The sequence below is a fragment of the Macadamia integrifolia genome, unplaced genomic scaffold (genome assembly GCF_013358625.1).
Source record: "Macadamia integrifolia cultivar HAES 741 unplaced genomic scaffold, SCU_Mint_v3 scaffold1493, whole genome shotgun sequence".
Lineage (NCBI taxonomy): Eukaryota > Viridiplantae > Streptophyta > Magnoliopsida > Proteales > Proteaceae > Macadamia > Macadamia integrifolia.
Genome location: NW_024868228.1, coordinates 199,473 through 218,517, shown reverse-complemented (window position 1 = coordinate 218,517; position 19,045 = coordinate 199,473). Strand labels below are relative to the sequence as shown.

The 19,045-nt window shown below is 41.4% G+C and overlaps 1 protein-coding gene across 1 annotated transcript in view; it reads right to left on the bottom strand.

The window, feature by feature from the left end:
- Nucleotides 1-19,045, bottom strand: part of LOC122063919 (aspartic proteinase 36-like) — a 71,833-nt gene that overhangs the window by 44,849 nt on the left and 7,939 nt on the right. Inside the window, exon 5 of the mRNA XM_042627599.1 lies at nt 4,168-4,392. Coding sequence (XP_042483533.1) covers nt 4,168-4,392 — 225 coding nt within the window. The remainder of the gene's footprint in view (nt 1-4,167; nt 4,393-19,045) is intronic.

Genomic DNA, 19,045 nt, shown 5'->3' with positions numbered 1-19,045 from the left:
TTTCAGGCATATTTTCCTCCTTTAAGAAATCTTCTTCCAGTGCCACATTAGCTAATGGTTCTTTGGTTCAGGTTAATGGCACTGAGACAATTGTCCAAATTCTTCTTTGTCCTTATCGTCAGTTCTTTATTTGCCACAATTACATATTAATATTTTATTTGTAAGCACACTTACACATGCTTACAATTGTTCCATAACCTTTTATCCTAATTCTTGTGTTTTTCACGACCTTATGACAAAGATGATTGATAGATATCATGAATCAGGGGGGTTGTATCGTTTTAAAGATGATACTCCTTCAGTTGCTAGTTCGAGTGTTTTGTCTCCCCATCAAATTTGCTACCGCCTAGGTCATCCGTCTTTGTAGAGTCTACAATGGTTTGATCCTTGTTTTAGTTCTCTTTCTAGATTTAGAGTGTGAGTCTTGTCATTTTGGGAAGCTTTATTGTGTGAACTATCTCCCTCAAGTCAATAACGGTTTGTGCATCATTTTACTTTAGTTCATTCTGATGTATGGGATCCTTGTAGTATTACATTTAAGTTGGGTTTTTTCTTTTTATTTACTTTTGTTGATAACTATTCCAAAGTTACTTGGATTTATTTAATGAAGCATTGTTCCAACTTGTTTTCCATCTTTTGTGTATTTGTTGCTCAAATTCAGAATCAGTTTAGCTTATCTATTAAAATTTTACGCAGTGATAATGCCAAAGAATATTTTTTTGGTCCCTTTTCTAAGTTTATGGCTGAACGTGGTATGGTTCATCAGTCTTCCTGTTTAGACACCCCTCAACAAAACGGTGTTACTAAAAGGAAGAGTAGATATTTGATGGAAGTTGATCTGTCCTTTATGTTTGAAATGAAGGTGGCCAAGTATTTTTGGGCCGATGCAGTTTTGACTGCATGCTATCTTATTAATCGCATACCTTCTTCAATTTTATGTGGTGATGTTCCTCATTCTTTGTTGTTTCCTTCTGATCCATTGTTAGTTCTCCCTCCACCTATTTTTGGATATCTTTGTTTTATTCGTGATCATCATCCAGGTTTATCAAAGTTGGATCCAAAAGCTCTTAAATATATCTTTCTGGGTTACTCTCATAACCAAAAAGGATATAATTGTTATTCTCTTAACTTGTAGAAATATTTTGTTACTAACTTACTATTAATGTATCCTTCTTTGAGTCCGCCTCCTATCCGAATGAGTCGTTTGATAGGTCTAAGTTGGATGATGATCTTCCCATTTACGTTGTCCATCACTCAGTTCCACAGGTTCCAACTGTTGCAGCACCACCACCTTCTCCACCAATTGTTTGGGTTTATACTCATCGTCGGCAAGAAGATCTAGCACCCCCTGCTTCTATAGTGTCTTCCATTTTTGATCTTGATCTTCCATTGCTCAGCGTAAGGGTGTTAGGGTTTGCACCCAACATCCCATTTCTAATTTTGTCTCCTATTCTGGTTTATCATAGTCTTTTCATTGTTGTCTTTCTACTATTTCTAGTCATCTTGTTCCTAAGTTTGTTGCAGAGGCATTGTCTAGTCTTGGCTGGAGGGCAGCTATGGGGGAAGAATCATTGGCCTTGGAGAAAAATCAGACTTGGGACCTTGTCCCCTTACCTCCGGGGTAAGTTTGCTATTGGTTGTCATTTGGTGTATGTGGTTAAGGTCAACCCGGATGGTTCTTCTGCTCAATTGAAGGCAAGGCTGGTTTCCAAGGTGTATGCCTAGGTCTATATAGTTGATTATGTGAATACTTTCTCTCTTGTCGCCAAACTTGCATCACTTCGTATTTCGATCTCTTCCAGCTTCTTATCATTGGCTGTTATATCAACTTGATATGAAAAATGTGTTTCTTCATGGTGATTTACATGAGGAGATTTATATGGTGCAACCTCCGGGGTTTGTTGCTCAGGGGGAGTTTGGGATGGTGTGCAAGCTCAGTATGTCCTTGTACGGTTCCTTGTACAGTTTGAAGCAATCTCCTCGGGCATGGTTTGGAAGGTTTATATATGTGGTTCTTGAGTTTCGGCGGTTACAATGTGACAGTGATCACTTGGTTTTCTATAGGCGATCTAGTGTGGGAAGAATATTCCTTATTGTTTATGTTGATGTATTGTTATAACTGGAGATGATGTTGAGAATATCTAAGGTTTGAAGGTGAACTTGCAGCAGAAATTTCAAACTAAATAGGAAGGTTAAAATACTTTTTGGGTATTGAAGTTGCTCAATCAAGGAAAGATATTTCCCTCTCAGAGGAAGTATATTCTAGATATGCTTACAAAGACTAGGATATTGGGCTCCAAGCCTTTAGATACTCCAATGGATCCCAATGTACAACTTACAGCTGAAAGTGGTAATATTTTAGATGATCCTGAGAAGTATTGGAGGTTGGTTGGAATGTTGAACTATTTGAATATGACTCAACCTGATATTGCCTTTCCTGTCAGTGTTGCGAGTCAGTTTCTGCCCTCACCCGTAAGTCCCATTGGGAAAAAGTACACCATTTCAGTGAAATTTTGGTATTTCGATGGTTTTAAAACCATCGAAGCTAAACAAGTTCTTGAACCTTGCTCCTAAGGTTACAGTCATCTCTTTGCTCTTCTCTTTTCTTCTTTTTATTATTTACAGTTAGTTACTATGATGATACGGTCTCTGAGTATAGAGGATGAAGAAGGATCAGAGCACACACTATCAGAAGGGTTATCATCAAGGTTTGAGATTACTCCTGCAACCATCATTACATGGGGAAGTCGATGTCTCCCATCTCCATCATTACAAGAGATTTGAGTATGATCTCGAGATCATTGTTCTCACTTACCCTTCACACACACCAACAAAATCCAACCCAGAGAAAAGAAGCTTGTTACAGTACATAAGGAAGAAAGAATCAAATTAAATTGACATCATCGATGGAATTCCACTACTGTTGAAAGCAATTTAGCTTCAACACAACACTAAATTGGGCTAAAGATGAGAATTCAATGAAACCAAAAACTTCATAGAAGCTGAAAACTGAAAAGGTAAACAAAAAAACAACTTTTTTTCCAGGAAAAATAACAGTGTGAAGTGAACCCACCATAAAAGCACCAAAATTTCTTGATAAAGGAAGGTCAGAACACCGAATCAAGCCATACATATTACAACTCATCTAAAACTTCAAAGATGGAAAGAGAATCGATTGTTCTATCATTACAGCTAAGAAATCCACTAAGACGAGACTCAGTCAGGAATAAATCGATTCACTCAAAGTCGTAGGTAATAAAAAAATAAATAAATAAATAAAAAAGATGGACTATAAAGCTTCAGAAATTTATTGTCGCTGAAAACACCTCTCAATTTTCTAGAAACTGAATCCAAACCTAATCTCAAATTCCAAGACCCTAATGTTCTGGAACCATTGGCAACCTTCAGGTCTTACCCTCTTATACACATACACTTCAGAGTTTACACTCTACAGACACTCACAATCCCCTGCCCTCTGCTCCTCAGAAAGCAACCCCTCTCTCTCTCTCTCTCTCTCTCTCTCTCTCTCCCTCTCCCTCTCCCTCTCCCTCCTTCTCTACATCTTTCCCCTCCTCTGTTTCTCTCTCTCTCCCACTCCCTCTACCCCCCCACTCTCTTGTCCTCGATTCACTCTCTAAATCTCTCTCCTCCCTCTGTTTCTCCCCCCTCCCCCCGGTAGCAGGTGGATGTTGTGGTAGATTGGCTGGACAAGAGGCAAAAACTAAACATCATATCTACGGGTAAAATTGTAAATATTGGATGGTACCCCAAACATAATAAATTAAAAATCAGGTACCCTTTGTGGGTGTGCTTTCTTTGTGTTTGGGCCTGGTTGCTAAGTTGTGGTCAGGCTTTTTTCTTTTCTTAATGTGTTGTATCCGGTTGGGGCTTTCCCCCTTCCTATTGGCTGGCCCTCGCCTCCCCCTTTGTAAAGGCAGGGCCTCTTGATTTGCTTTTTTCTTGTTCCTTCCTCCCCCCACCCCCACTTTCTTTCCTTCGGTATTGAATTTTTTATTCATCCAAAAAAAAAAAAAATATGTGAGGTACCCTAGGGTTAGGTACCCCTAGTGCAATTTACCCAAACCTAATTAGTAAAACTGCATCATCATGAAACCATAAACAAGTAACTCAACGAACTGTTTCATAAAGTAAGATAACGTCACATACTGATTCTGTACCAATGGAGTTGTCTTTACTTTCGGCTGTACCACTTCTCCAATAGCAAAGATTCCACCTCCGTTCGCACCACCTAAGCAGTGAGAAAACTTCTTTTTTACTGTTCCGGATGAAGCTAGCTGTGAAATCATGGATGAATTCGACTGTCCAAAACCAAGTATGCCATCAAGTGCTCCATTAGATGAGCCTAGATCACCAGATTGTTTATCACCACACCTATCACAAAAACACAGAGAACTCTATATATTATATATGCAGTTTCACAAGAAAACTTTTAACTGCAAAAAATCAATAAGGAAAACACCAAGGAGAATGAAAGCTCCTACGAGAACGAGAGAGAGAACAGAAACAAAGAAAGCAGATAACAGAACAAACAACAGAAAAGACTGCAGAAAGCAAAATGGAGAACTAGGATACATAATGTATGTCATGTATAGAGGCAGGGATATGACTTGTATTAATTTTCTTCGGAAAAGAAAAAAAGGTTATGTCATGCAAGGGAAGAGTTCTTAATGAGATGGTAAAACAAGCAACTCAAAGGAAAAGAATTATAACTTTCCTCCAGAGAAGGTTGGACCTTAAAGTGACATTGTGACGTTTGAGAAAGCAGGGATCAGAGAACAATCTTCCTTCAAGATTTCAGATAGGATTAATTCAGTACTCAAATAGGAGTCTTGCCTTGATCCCTCAAACAAATTTCATTCACAATAGAGAGATCAAAGTGGAGTGTACTGGAGGAACTGCCTGACTGGGTACTTCCTTGGGAGCTGACCCCCCTTCAACATGGTTAAGATGTCCCTCTCTAAGCAATGGAGGATCAAAGGTTCTCTGTAACTTAACTGCTCCCTGGAGGACTTGCAGAATGCTTTTAATTAAATGAAGATTGTTGCCTGGAACCCTTTCCCTCTACCATGACCTGACTGTCCATGGCCTCCCCTCCGGCAGCTCCGGCTGCTGGTATCCCTCCTCCTCCCCCTAACACCAACCCTTGCCTTTCCCTCAGCCCTCCCCCTCTCCCTGAACCTACCTGGAGTTCCCATGTCTGTGCATCCTCTCCCGCTTCCCGAGAGGGCCTCTCTTTTCATTTCATCCCCCCCTCTGTGATTGAGGACAAAAAAGTGGGCATATGCCTTGCTGGATTGCTGCAATCTGAGAATTACAGATGGAGGAATGGCCTGACTGGGTACTTCCATGGGAGCCAACCCCCCTTCAACATGGTTAAGATATCCCTCTCTAAGCAATTGAGGATCAGAGGTTCTCTGTCGACTTACCTGCTGGATAATGGAATTTTTATTTTTAACTTCTCCAACGAAGACGACAAATGCAATGTGCTTAATGGGGGCCCCTGGCAAGTCGGAAAAAGTCCTATCTTCCTTCGGCAATGGACCCAACATTCCAGCCTCAGCAAGGTGGATTTCCAATCTGGATTTCCCTCCCTAACCTTCCCCTCCATTACTGGTGTGATAAAGGGTTGAGCATTGTGGGTTCTATTATTGGCAGCCCCTTATACACTGATGAGAGAACAAAGAAGATGGACCAACTTGCCTACGCCCGAATTTGTGTTGAAATCTCGGCCGATGACTCCCCGGCGCCCTCTACTACTATCATCGACGAAGAAGGCTTCTCCTTCGACCAAATTATCCACTTTAAATGGCTTCCTCCTCACTGCTCTGTGTGCAAGATTTTTGGACATCACTCCAGGCAATGCTCTCCCAAAGCTGGATTGGAGCTCCACTTGCCCCCTTCGAATCTCACTGAGAAGGCCATCATCCGTAACACGGCCTCCTCTAGATTTCCTCCACCCCGCCCCACCACCCCTCGCATCCTTCTGGGTTCAGAGATCACCGGCGGGAAAGGACCACCAGCAGATCTCGGCAATCTCGTAGCAGAAGTCTCATGCCCTCCTCTGGCTCCCCTCACCGTAGGTCTTTATCTGATGGTTCCCTACTGTCTGATCCTTCAGACACTAACACTATCATCGAAGGGAACAATCAGTTCTTTGTGCTGCAATCCCTTGGTTCTTCTGACAACAATGATTGTCGCTTAGACAGCGCTGCAGAGGCCACATTTTTGTCCAACCGATCACATCCCCTGCCTCCTCTCTTGCAGCGCCTGTTGGTGTTGTCTCTTCTCCCACTTTTGACTCTACTTCCTCCTTTGCCCATCTTCCCCTAACCCTTTTACCCCCTCTCCTTCCCCTTACTACAACTAACCTTCTGGTCTAACCCCTCCAACCTATCCTCTGTGGTCCACCCTTTTTGAACCGGTCCATCCACCTCTATCCCAGCCAACCAGCCAGCACAACTAAACACTCTGCCAGCTCGACCATATCTTGCCCATTTACAAATCAACTCGACCCATTGAACCCTCCTCTTTGCTCTTCGGGTTATCCTGACCCACACCTGAGTCTGCCCAACCCACTTACCCTTTCTCCTTTGCTCATAGCTCGCCCTGAGAGCCTCTCCACTGCATCTCCCTGACTTCAGCAGGCCTCTGCCCCTCCGTCAGCCACCACTGCCACGTCTTCACCAACCTCCGCCGAGTCTCCGACCACTCTCCCGGCCTTCGTCTCTGGCTCCACCATGTCGCCAACTGCCCTGCCTTCCGCAGGACTCTACCACTTCTCTGGCGTCATCATCACTTCCTACTCCAGCCACTACCACATTTCCTGCCACTGCATCGCCTCCAGCCTCTGCCACGTCTCCGGCCAACCTCTTGGCCGATTATGGCTTTGCCACGCCGCCAACTACTTCCTGCCTTCCACAGGCCGTTGCTGCTTCCCCGCAGCCTTAGCCTCGTCATCCCTTGCCACTGCCACTCGCCTGATTGCTGCTATTCCCCCTGCCCCTGTCTCGCCTCAGCTCTACCACGCTCCGTCGCCAATTACAACCCCTCCCTTGGCTACTCTGCCCCTTATGGGCCCCCCTTTGATAATGATGCCCCTCCTTCAATGCTCCCTGCTATGCCTGATCCTGCCTTGCCCCCTATGGGCCTTGTGGATCTCTCCCTGAAGGCCCCTGTAGCTCACACTCGCTAATTGTCTTCTTCCAAGACCAGCAAGGCTACAAAAATTGCAAAAGGAACCAAGTCCACAGCTAAGCATTCCCCTAATGTCCAAGGTTACACCAGAAGAAGTAGAAATTCTTCTAAGTAGGCCAGCGCTCCTTGCTCTTCTGAGCTTACTTTGCACCCACCCACCATTCCTAATGATCCCTTGGCTAATTTGGAATGTCCGAGGTTTAAACTCCTTGGCCAAACAAGCCTACATCCGTTCTCTTCTCAAGAGCAACCACTCGGCCCTCTGCATCCTCCTTGAGACTAGAGTCCCTGAGCCCAATGCCTTTCGCACAGCCTCTTCTGTTGCCCCTTATTGGTCCCTGCTTTCCAACTACTCCTCCCATCCTCTTATTCGCATCTGGATCCTCTAAGATCCTTCAAAGTTCCAAATCACCGTTATCTCCTCCTCCACTCAATCCATCCATCTCTTTATCTCTGTCCCTAGACTCCCTACTGATACCATCCCTTTTCTTTTCTCTGCCATCTATAGGTTTAACCGTGCTCCAGAAAGGCTTGCCCTCTAGGATGATCTACGGTCTTTCTACTCCAAGGTTTGCCCCTGCCCTTGGGGCATCGGTGGAGACTTCAATGCGATTCGTTTTTCTCATGAGAAACTCGGAGGGTCCCTGACTGCCCCTTCATTCGTCGATGCCTTCAATTCATGTCTCGAGGACATTGGTTTGAATGACCTCAGAAGGTCTGGAATCAAATTCTCTTGGCACAACAAACTTAGTGGTACCCATAAAATTGCTTGCAAGTTGGACTGTGTCCTTGTCAATGAAACTTGGCTTAGCACTTTCCCCTCTTCCCAAACCACTTTTGATCTTCCTGCCATCTCTGACCATAGCCCTATCTCCCTCCTTATCTAGCATTACATCTCATTCGGTCCCAAGCCATTCATATTCTTTGATATGTGGACTCACCACTCGAGGTTCCTCCCTCTGGTTCACATTGCTTGGGATATTCCTGTTCAGGCTTTCTCCTCTCCCCTAATTGCCCTTGCCAAAAGCTTAAAAATGTCAAATCGGCCCCCAAGGCTTGGAATCTCTCAACCTTTGGCAACCTATCCTCTCAAGTCTCTCTTTGCAAGAATAAGCTTGCTTTCATCCAAGCCCGTCTTATGCTTGACCATCTCAACCCCCTTCTTGTCGAGGAGGAGAAAGCCTCCTCTATCGATCTCTCTTCCCTCCTTGCCCAAGAAGAGAGTTTCCTCAAGCAAAAATCCCGCATCAAGGATGAAGTTGTTTCCTACTTTTCTCACATCCTTCAGCCCCCTTCTACTTCTTCCTCTCCCCCTTCCTCAATGGTCTCCTCAATAAATTTGTCCCCCACCCCACCTCTTTGCCCCCTTCATGCCATCCCCTCTTTTGAAGAGACAAGACATCCATCCTCTCCCACAAAGCAAACAAAGCCCCGGCCCTGATGGTTTCAGCATGGGATTTTTTTTCTTGTTAAGACATCATTGAAGTTGATCTTATCAAGGCCGTTAGAAGCTTCTTCTTCATCCCTCCCAAATTCAAGGTGTGAACACCTTTCTCTGCTTAATCCCGAAATCTGAGTGAGCCTCCTCCCTATCCAATTTCAGGCCCATCTCTCTGTGCCACCTTTTATACAAATTCATTTCCAAGATTTTTGCCAATCGGCTACAGGCAGTGATTGATTCTCTAGTTAGTCCTAACCAATCAGCCTTCATTGCTAATAGGAGTATTTCAAACAACATTCTCCTTTGTCATGAGATCGTCAGAGGCTTTTCCAGGAAGTCCCGATCTCCGGCTACCCTCCTCAAAATTGATATCCATAAAGCATTTGACACAATCAAATGGGATTTCATTGTCATGACCTTGCATGAGATGGCCTTCCTCCATCTTTATGTTAGAGATATTAGTTATGTTACTAAGGGTAGTTTAGTAAATTGACATGTTATGTTTTATTTTTCCTTTTCCTCCTTAGGGAGGTATGTGTAATTCTCTCCTTAGGGAGGTATGTGTAATATCTTGTAAATATGTTAGTGAAGTAATATATTGGTGTTAGTGAGGCTTTACTCACAACAGACATTCTACCATCTTCCTTCTTCATCTTCTTCCTCTCCAACTCCATCTTATCTCTCTCTCTTTCTGCCTCAGTTAATCACAAACCTTGCATTCTAATTCTTTACCATTGGATCCCCTCTTATATTTCCTCCCCCACTTCTCTATCCTTGTTGATGGTAATCTGGCTAGCTTCTTCCCCTCCTCTGCAGGTATTTGCCAAGGCTGCCCCCTCTCCCCTCTCCTCTTCTCGTTGGCCCTTGAAGTCATTTACAGATCAATCCAATCCTCCAATGATAACCATCTCATCTCTCTCATCCCCAAATGTAAAGCCATTAATCTAACTCATCTCACTTTTGCAGATGACCTTATGATTTTCTCTAAGGCTGACCCTACCTCCATCCGCTCCATTATGTCCTCCCTCCACCTGTTCGAATCCTCTCTGGGCTCAAGGTCAACCTCCTCAAGTCCCTCCTATTCTTAGCTAGTGTCTCTGATTCTACCTCTGCCTCCCTCCTTAGCTTAACGGGCTTCTCTCTGGGTTCCTTCCTGGTTAAATACCTTGGCCTCCCTCTCATAACAACCAGATTGTCAGTTCACTACTGCACCCCAATGCTTGACCTCATAAAAAAGCGCCTTCAACTTTGAAAAGGTAAGCTCCTATTCTTCGCAGGCCGGTTACTCTCATCAAGTTTGTTCTTCAATCATACCACATTTACTAGACTAGGGTCTTTCAGTTCCATAAGTCCATAATCAAGACGATTGAATCCTTAATGTGCTCCTTCCTCTGGAAAGGTTCTGACGGTTCCCGCTTCCTTCACCCAATCCCTTGGGCCTCCATCCACCTGCCCCTCCGTGAAGGTGGTTTGGGGATCCACAGAATCAAGGAAGCCAACATTGACGCTTATATGGAAGCTTGTTTCCAAGCATAATAGTATCTGGGTCTCATGGGTCTACTCCTCTCTCCTTAAAAGAGACTCCTTCTGGACTGCCTCCCCTTCCCCCAACTCCTCTTGGGTTGGGCACCAGCTCCTCAATTGTAGGGCAATCGCTTTGCGTGCCATGATTTCTTCCATAGGAGATGGCTCCTCCACCCTCTTTTAGCTAGATAATTGGCATCTTACAGGGGTCTTTCTTGAGATTATTAGATCTCGATCTGTTTACTCCTCCAGACTGGCTAGAGACGCTCTAGTTGCCTCCATCATTCAGAATGGTGCTTGGTCCTTTCCTCTCTCCCCCCCCCCCTCTCCTTCCTCTGGCCCTCCCTCCCCCCTCTTGCTCCTAATGCTTCCCCTGATCGTGTTCTCTAGACCCAATCCCCCTCTAGTCGTTTCAGCTCCTCCTCAACTTGGAACTTCATTCACACTAGAGGCCCTATAGTTCTTTGGTATAAACTTGTCTGGTATCCTGGTCACATCCCTCGTCACACTTTTACTACCTAGAGAGCCATATCCAACTGCTCCCCACCCAAGATTTCCTCATCCATCGCCATATCCAGGTCTCTCCTGCCTGCTGCCTCTGCTAAAATGGCATTGAAGACTGCAATCACCTCTTCTTTGAATGCCCTTTCTCCTCCTCTATCTGGAAGCGCATTCTCTCCTCCTGCTGGCCTACTAGAAGATGTCCTCTCCCGCTTTTCCAATAATGGATTTGACTGGACATGACCTTTGTCGGTAGATCGGTTTACAACCTAGCGGGGAAATTATCTTTTGCGGCTACAATCTCCCATATTTGGATGGAGCAACCTTCGTAGATGGACTTCCAACTCTAAATCTCTCGATTTGATTTGGAAAGCCATCTACCTTGATGTCTCCTCCAAACTTGTTATCTCCCATTAGATTTCAGTATGTTTTTCATTCCCTAAGGAACAGGATCATTGTTGTCTCCTGGGGTCTCCCCTCTTCTATCCTACCCCTCCACCCCTATATAGGGGTTTCTTGCCCCCCCCTCTCCTCTCTCCCCTTCTCCCTATTGTATATTCCCCCTCCCCTTTTTTCCCTTTTCGTAATGCATTTATTTCATCAAAAAAATTGGACTGCTTTAATATCCAGAAAAAAAAAAAAAAAAAAAAAAACTGAAAGACTTGTCCAATCCACATATAACTCCAGAACAATGGAGTTAAACGAATCACACAGCACCTACCAAGTTCCAATAGTTAGTCCACAAACATCCTTTTTTTCCCTAAATCACTGAATTTTTTTTACCTAGTCCCTCAACCAATATAGTTACAAATTCGTAAATCTCTCAATACCTTGGGTCCAAAGGTCCTCCATAAAGATACCTATTTCCAAGTCATTATATGGGTGCACTGATACCTATTTCCAAGTCATTATATGGGTGCACCTTTGTGGCTCAAGTGAACTAATTTTTACCTAATTTTCCCCACAACCACATAGCTCATTGCTCCAAGTAGGTCGGGTGGCAAATGTATTAGCATCCTATAACTATTTATAATGCAAATAGTGCCCAAAACTTCTTTTTCTGTTTACAATTCTTAGAGTAGTAAGCTAGGATAAGATTAGAATTACAAAGAACGCTAAAATAGACAATGACTTACCCTTGAACCTTGAAGTAGAAATGTGGAACAATATGAAAACATGGAATAAGAATCTTATGTGGAGGACCTTTTGGCCCAAAATATTGATGGGTTGGGGAATCTATAATTGATGCAGATAAGTCACTTAATGGGTTTATTTTATTGAAAATAAGCCTTGGTTTAGTTTAGCCTTTCATTTTTAGTGTTTGAGTCTGTTTTAAATCTTCTATATAAGTTTGTAAGGGGCTACAGCATGGTACACGAATTATGATTGAATGCAATTTTCTCTTGCTGTTTGCAAAGATTTGCCTGAGATAGTTTGTGTTCATCAGCTATGAGAGCTGAGGGTGAGAGACGCAGGCTGAGATAGTCATTCCCCTACCCCCCATTCTTCCCTTCTTTCTTTCTTTCTTTTCTTATTCTTTCATCATCTTCTTCATCCAACAAGAAGTATTGTTCTTCAAATTTTCCTTGAATTTCTTCAAGTCTTCTAGAAGGTTGGATGTCACACTTTTTTTAGATTGAACAATTCAGCCATTTCCGGTCGAACTCAAATTTTGACCAAGCATTCAATAACCCTAATTTGGAGGTCAATTCAAATCTTGGCCCTTTTTAATGGCTTGATCTTGAGAGATTTGAAAAATACCGATTCGCCTTTCCCTTCTCAAGATCTAGAAAAAGTTACTATTTTGTGTCCAAAACTAATAATCCAATAGCCCCACTCTAACAACCAGCTAGGTTGTCCATGCCCTAGAAATTGGTGTGGTCCACTAGAACCAATGGAATGACTTAAAATCAAATCCTTTCTCCAAGTACCTATTATACATCCCGTATGGGCCGTATAACAATCTTCATGGAAGAAAACTAAGCTTCCATGGGAGCGCCAATGAGATGTGGAAAAATCAATATATCGAAAGGGAAGAGAAGGGTTGTTTTTTAAAATAGATAGAGCCTTCTTAAAGTTAAGCTCTTGAAAGACAAATTTTGGCAGCTCATCTGCCTCTGGGTTGATGCTAAAGAGAATGCTTCCCAAATCAAACAATAAAGCTTCCAAGACCTAAGGTCTGAGACTGTTCCATTATGGAATACAAAACAAGACTTTCCGGAAACTTTCCCAAGCCAACAGTCAAACAATACCCAGATCATGTCCAGCTCATAGTTGTAGAGAAGCTTTGAACAAGGTGGGAAAACTGAGCTCCTCACTCATTCTAAGTCATTATTTATTGAATGTCTCCATCTCTTGCTTCCACTAATCTTTTTTCACTCTGTTAAAACATGAAAATGCCTAGGTGAACTACCAGTCATTCAACTAGTTAATACCTCAACTGTACCACTATCACCATATAGATTTCCACAGCAGCCAACAAACACATGTTCTAACATATTGGATCTAATTTGAGATAAATACAGAAAAAATATTGGTAGGTGTTGTAAAATGGGTGCAAGGGTAGAATTGTCTTGCAGGGGTATTTTGGTCTAGCATTTATTCTAGGTTTGTTCTCTTCCATATTATTAATAAAGCTGGCATGTGCCCCATCTGATACCATAGTTGTCAAGGCACCGCCTTGGCGTCTAGGCAGTTTGCCTGGGACATAGGCAACTGTCACCTTATAATTTGACACTTATTTATGCCAAATATCATTTAAGTAAACATTTAATTCAGATAATATTCATAAATAAGAAAATGTCCCCTGTCCGAATCTAATAAAAATAGTTTAAAAATCAAATTCCAAAATGATAAAAAATCAACCCTCCAGTCCAAGAACAAAAATTGGAATTTTTTGTTCGAGCGATTTTCAACTTTCAAATGCTGATGTTTTTCTCAATTCTGAAAATTTTATAATCTTATCATGGTAAAACATTGCTAAAAAATCAAAAGTCAGGCAAAATAATCTTTTGTTTTAATGTTCATAAAATTATTTTCATTCATGCGATGTTAACAGCATTCGCGCACTTTAAAATAACTTTGACCAGAACATAACTTTGCCATTAGGCCCATTAAAACTCAAATTTAAGTACTCTTAGACTTGTTGGAAAGCTGGTTTTGTGCTATATCTAATGCAAAAAGTCTCAATTAAAAATAAGAACATGAGCATTTCTCTAAATGTTGATTTTTTATGACTTAATGTTGATTTTCATGATTTCATGTGGCTTAATATTGATTTTTGATGACTTGATGTGGTTTAATGTTGATTTTTTTTATGATACAAGGTATATGTAGCATAATATATAATGTTAGAAAAGAGGAAAAATCAAAATAACACTTGGTCTCCTTGTTCACCTTAAGGCGTGCGCCTTGTCGCCTAAGCGCTTAGGCAGCCCTTAAACGCCTTGGTTCACCTTGGCGCCGTGACAACTATGGTGCCTCGATGGAGGGTCGTCTAAGCACTTAGGCGAGAAGGCGCACGCCTTGAGGCGAACAAGGCGACCAATTGTTATTTTTTATTTTTCTTATTTTCTAACATTATTTTGGAAGCTATATACCTTGTATCATAAAAAATCAAGATTAAGCAACATCAAGTCATTAAAAATCAACATTTAGCCATATTAAATCATAAAAAATTAACATTAAGTCATATTAAGTTATAAAAAATCAAAATTTAGAGAGATGCTCTGGTTCTATAACAAGTTTGACTGGTCAAATAATATTATTTTTACATGAGACTTTTTGTATCGGTTATAATATAAAATCAGCTTTCCAACAAGTCTAAGATTACTTAAATCTAAGTTGTAATGACAAAGTTATGCTCCGGTCAAACTTATTTTTAAGTGCACAAATGCTGTTAAAATCGCCTGAATGAAAATAATTTTATGGATATCAAAACAAAAAATTATTTTACCGGACTTTTGGTTTTTAGCAATGTTTTAACATGATAGAATTTATAAGATTTTCATAATTGAGAAAAACTCCAGCATTTAAAAGTTGAAAATCAAAACTCCAGCATTTAAAAGTTGAAAATCACCCCTATAACCAAAATCCAGTTTTTCTTCTTGGACTGGGGGGTTGACTTTTTATCCTTTTGGAACTTGATTTTTAAACTATTTTTATTGGATTCAAATAGGGGGTATTTACTTATTTATGAAAAATATCTTAAGTAAGCATTTACTTAAATGATATTTAGCATAAATAAGTGCCAAAACACAAGGCAGTATGCAGTGCAATAAGGCAACTGTCGCCTAGGCCCCAGGCAAACCGCCTGGATGCCTAGGTGTCGCCTTGACAATTATGTCTGGCACAGGTAATTATTCCATCCAACATTGTATCAGAGCCTTAGATCCGAACCTTCAGGCCCCTCCAATCCCTCTCTCGCCTCTCTCTTTCTTGATTTTTGGAGATAGTGCCTCCCTCTAGCGACTTAGTCTCTCTCGACTCTTCTTCTTTCTTCTTCTCTAGCTTTCCCTTTCGGTGGTGTCTCCTTAAACCACCGAGAGTTCCCTACAAATCCTTTCTCTCCCTTCTTGTGGGCTCTCAGATCATCCTTTCTAATGATCTAAGAAGACCCAACCTTTTTCCCTTTTATCGATATTTAAGGTTTTCCACCCTGATCAGTCTTTGATGTCAAGGTGGTTCTACCCTTCCTACTGCACCGATCAGCTTTGAAGATGACTTTGTTGGGTGCCACCTATCTGCTTTGTGGCTTTTGCTAGCCATCTTTCATCTCAAGAGACCTCTCCAGACAAAAATCGACTTTTCCCTACTTTTTAGTGCTCCTACTGCTGCCTGCATTGGGTTGTATTAGGCTGTTCTAGCCATTCTTCATCCCTATTGACCTTCTTTGAGTGGTCATTATGTCAGATATCTCAATTGCATCTACTGTTGGTGATAGAAACTCTTTTGGAAACCTTCCACATTTCCTGTGTGCTATCAAGCTTGATGGTACAAATCATCTAATGTGGTCTTACGCATACCTCCTCTTTATCAAATCCCGTGGATTTTATGAGTATTTTATAGCAGACACAAAATGGCCTACTACTCTAGGTATGACCATTGATAAGTGGGAATCTGCAAATTCCTTTGTTATGGCATTCCTCATCAACTTTATAGAGCCACATATTACTCATGGCTATCTACTTCTAAACTCCACTACCAAAATATGGAAGGCTACCCATGATACATATTCTCAGGTTGGGAATGATGCACAGGTCTTTGGACTCTGCAAGAAGATTCATGAGCTCAAACAAAAAGATCTGACTCTTATCACTGTACTACTTCGAGTTACGCTATTTGTGGAAGGAATTGGATTTTTATGAGTTCACGCCTACCTCGCCAGATGATGTTACCAAATGCAAGAAGCAAGAGGGCAAAGATTTGAGTATATAATTTTTTTACAAGTATGATTATCAAGTATGATCAGATCCGTGCTCACGTGTTAAGTCATGATCCCTTTCCCACACTGGAGCAGTCCTATACTATTTTTTAGCTGGAGGAAAACCGTCGTATCACTATGTTACCCCAGCCTACTTCTACTCCACCAGAGAGATATGCTCTTGTTTCTGGCACTCAGCCTCATAGTGAAACCCCATGGTTTAGTGGTTCCTCAACCAAAGTCCCTGTGAAGTGTGACTACTGTGGTAAGGAACATCACACAAAGGAGCACTGTTGAAGACTTCATAGCCGTCCTGCTGATACCTCTGGTAAAGGTCGTGGTTGTTGAGATAAGTGAGTCACGAGTTGGGGGGTTTGTCCCAACCTTTCTTAGTCTAACTTAGAAAGGGACTAAGAAAGGTTGGGACAAACCCCCTAACTCGTGACTTTCATATCTCAACACTAGGCATTGAAGTTGCCAGGTCCTCTAACGGAATCTACCTATCGCAGAGGAAATATGTGCTAGATCTTCTCTCTGAGATTGGTATGTTGGGATGCAAGCCGAATGATACTCCCACTTGGTAAGTAAGAAAGGTGATCTAGTGGACAAAGGACAATATCAGAGATTGGTTGGGAGATTGATCTACCTTTCTCATATTCGTCTTGAAATTGCTTATGTCATCAGCTTGGTGAGCCAATACATGCATGATCCTTACTCGTCCCATATGGAAGCAGTATTGCACATCCTTCGTTACTTGAGGTTTGCCTTCGATCACGGCATCCTCTTCTCTCCTAACAATCACCTTCAAGTTGAGGCCTTCATAGATGCAGACTGAGCAAGTTCTCCTGATGATCGCAGGTCTACTATAGGCTATGGAAGTTTTGTTGGTAGTAACCTTGTTACCTAGAGTAAAAAACAAGTTGTTGTGGCTCGATCAAGTGCCAAACCAGAGTTCTGTGCAATGGCTCAAGGTATCTGTGAACTCCTATGGCTTCATGTCCCCTCACTGATTTGGCTATCCTTGTTACTCTTCCTACGCAACTCCACTATGACAGCAAATCAACTATCAGCATCTCTCACAACCCAGTCCAACATGCTAAAACAAAACACAGAGAAATAGATCGTAACATCATCAAGGAAAAACTAGATTCGGGTCTTATCAGTGTGTCTTTTATTCCTAGTAGTGAACAACTGGTTTATGTGTTTGCTAAAGGTCTTAGTAGTAAGATGTTTCATCCTATTATTTGCAAGTTGGGCATATGTGATATCTATGCACTAACTTGAGGGGGAGTGTTGTAAAATGGGTACAAGGACAGAATTGTCTTGTATGGGCATTTTGGTCTTCTATTCATTCTAGACTGTTCTCCATATTATAAATAAAGTTGGCATGTGTCCCATCTAACACAAGAGTCATTATTCCAACAACAGTAGGGTATCAATCTCTAATGAAAATCTACCTACTTTGAAGTTTGAATCAAAGTCATACTATTTGGGTGGCGGGGGGGGGGGGGGGAAAAGAAAACAATGTCTAGTGTTTACTCCAACTAGAGCTTACAAAAAACCCCCAAGAGATGTCAAGCTTCCAAGTCTCTCTATTCTCTAATGTATTATAGGAAGACCTACCATTGCAAAGATATAGGAACCATCCTTCCTCTTCTATCTTTATTCTCTTTCATTTGTACTCGTTCTTTTTCCCTAATTCGTTGAAATACATACACCAAAATCCTAAATATTGCCCGTAATTGTAGATAATCGAGAACAATTGAAGTCCAGTAAATCCCTCAACTAACCATCCACATACATATCCTACAGCTATGCTGGTGTTAAGCTTTGGATATAGAGATCAAATGGGTAAAATATTATTGGTTTTCACAGGCCCCATGACGAGAGCAGATTATAACTCAGATTCAAGCTATGATCCAGGGGCTAAAGATCTTTGTGACCCATGGACTCACATGGTAGTTGAAGGAGACTCGATTATCAGATAGTTATCACAAGGTGTAGAGCCTCAGTGGAGGTTAATGTATCTGATTTGAATGGCAAGGTTCTTAAGCATGGTTTTAAGTATCGGTGCGTATCGGCCGATACGTATCCGTATCGGTAGGCATCGACACGATACATACCAATACGCTACGGGGAATTTTGGGCCCTCTTTTGTGTATCGGCATATCGTACGTATCGTATCGTGCCGTACCATATCAGTATCGATACGTACGATACTCTGCAATACGAACTTTTGAAAATCTGAAAATTCCTGAGAGTATCGGTACGTATCGAATGTATCGTGCAGTATCGAGCCGTATCGTACCGATACGGTACGATACGGCTACTTAAGTGTGAATGTGTCTTTTGTTGTTTGAAACAAACACTTCACACTCTCACCAATAGTTTTCTATATTTTGCTTCTTTCTTCCCCTTTGATTCACTCACCTTTTTGGAGACTCAAATGATAGATTGAAAGAAACATTGTGGAAGTGAATGGTTCAAAGAAGGAGAAAAACATAGTTCAAGAAGAACCTTGAAGGCTTGAACTTGAAAGTTGAAACATTTGAATAGTAAGTTCTTGAATCTTTACTCACTTTTTTCAACTTTAACCTTAGATTTTCAAGTTTTTTTTATAAATCTAAGGTTCATCATACTTAGAATCACATTTTGTGCATCATTATTACATGAAATCATTGGATTTATAAGGATTTACAAACTTTTTTCAAAAGAAAATGAGAGTTTCAATTTTTTTCAAATTTCTTAGATCTACTCATGCTCAATGGTTAAAAATGTTTACAGTTTTTTATATGTTATGTAAAAATAAGTGTTCTACAACTTCCATGGAAATTTTTGATTTTTCTCAAAAAAATATATTTTTTTATTTTTTTATTTCGAAATTAATTTTTTTTTTTAAATCCCCAATTTTTTTTTTTTTTTTTAAAAAATTTAGTTCATTC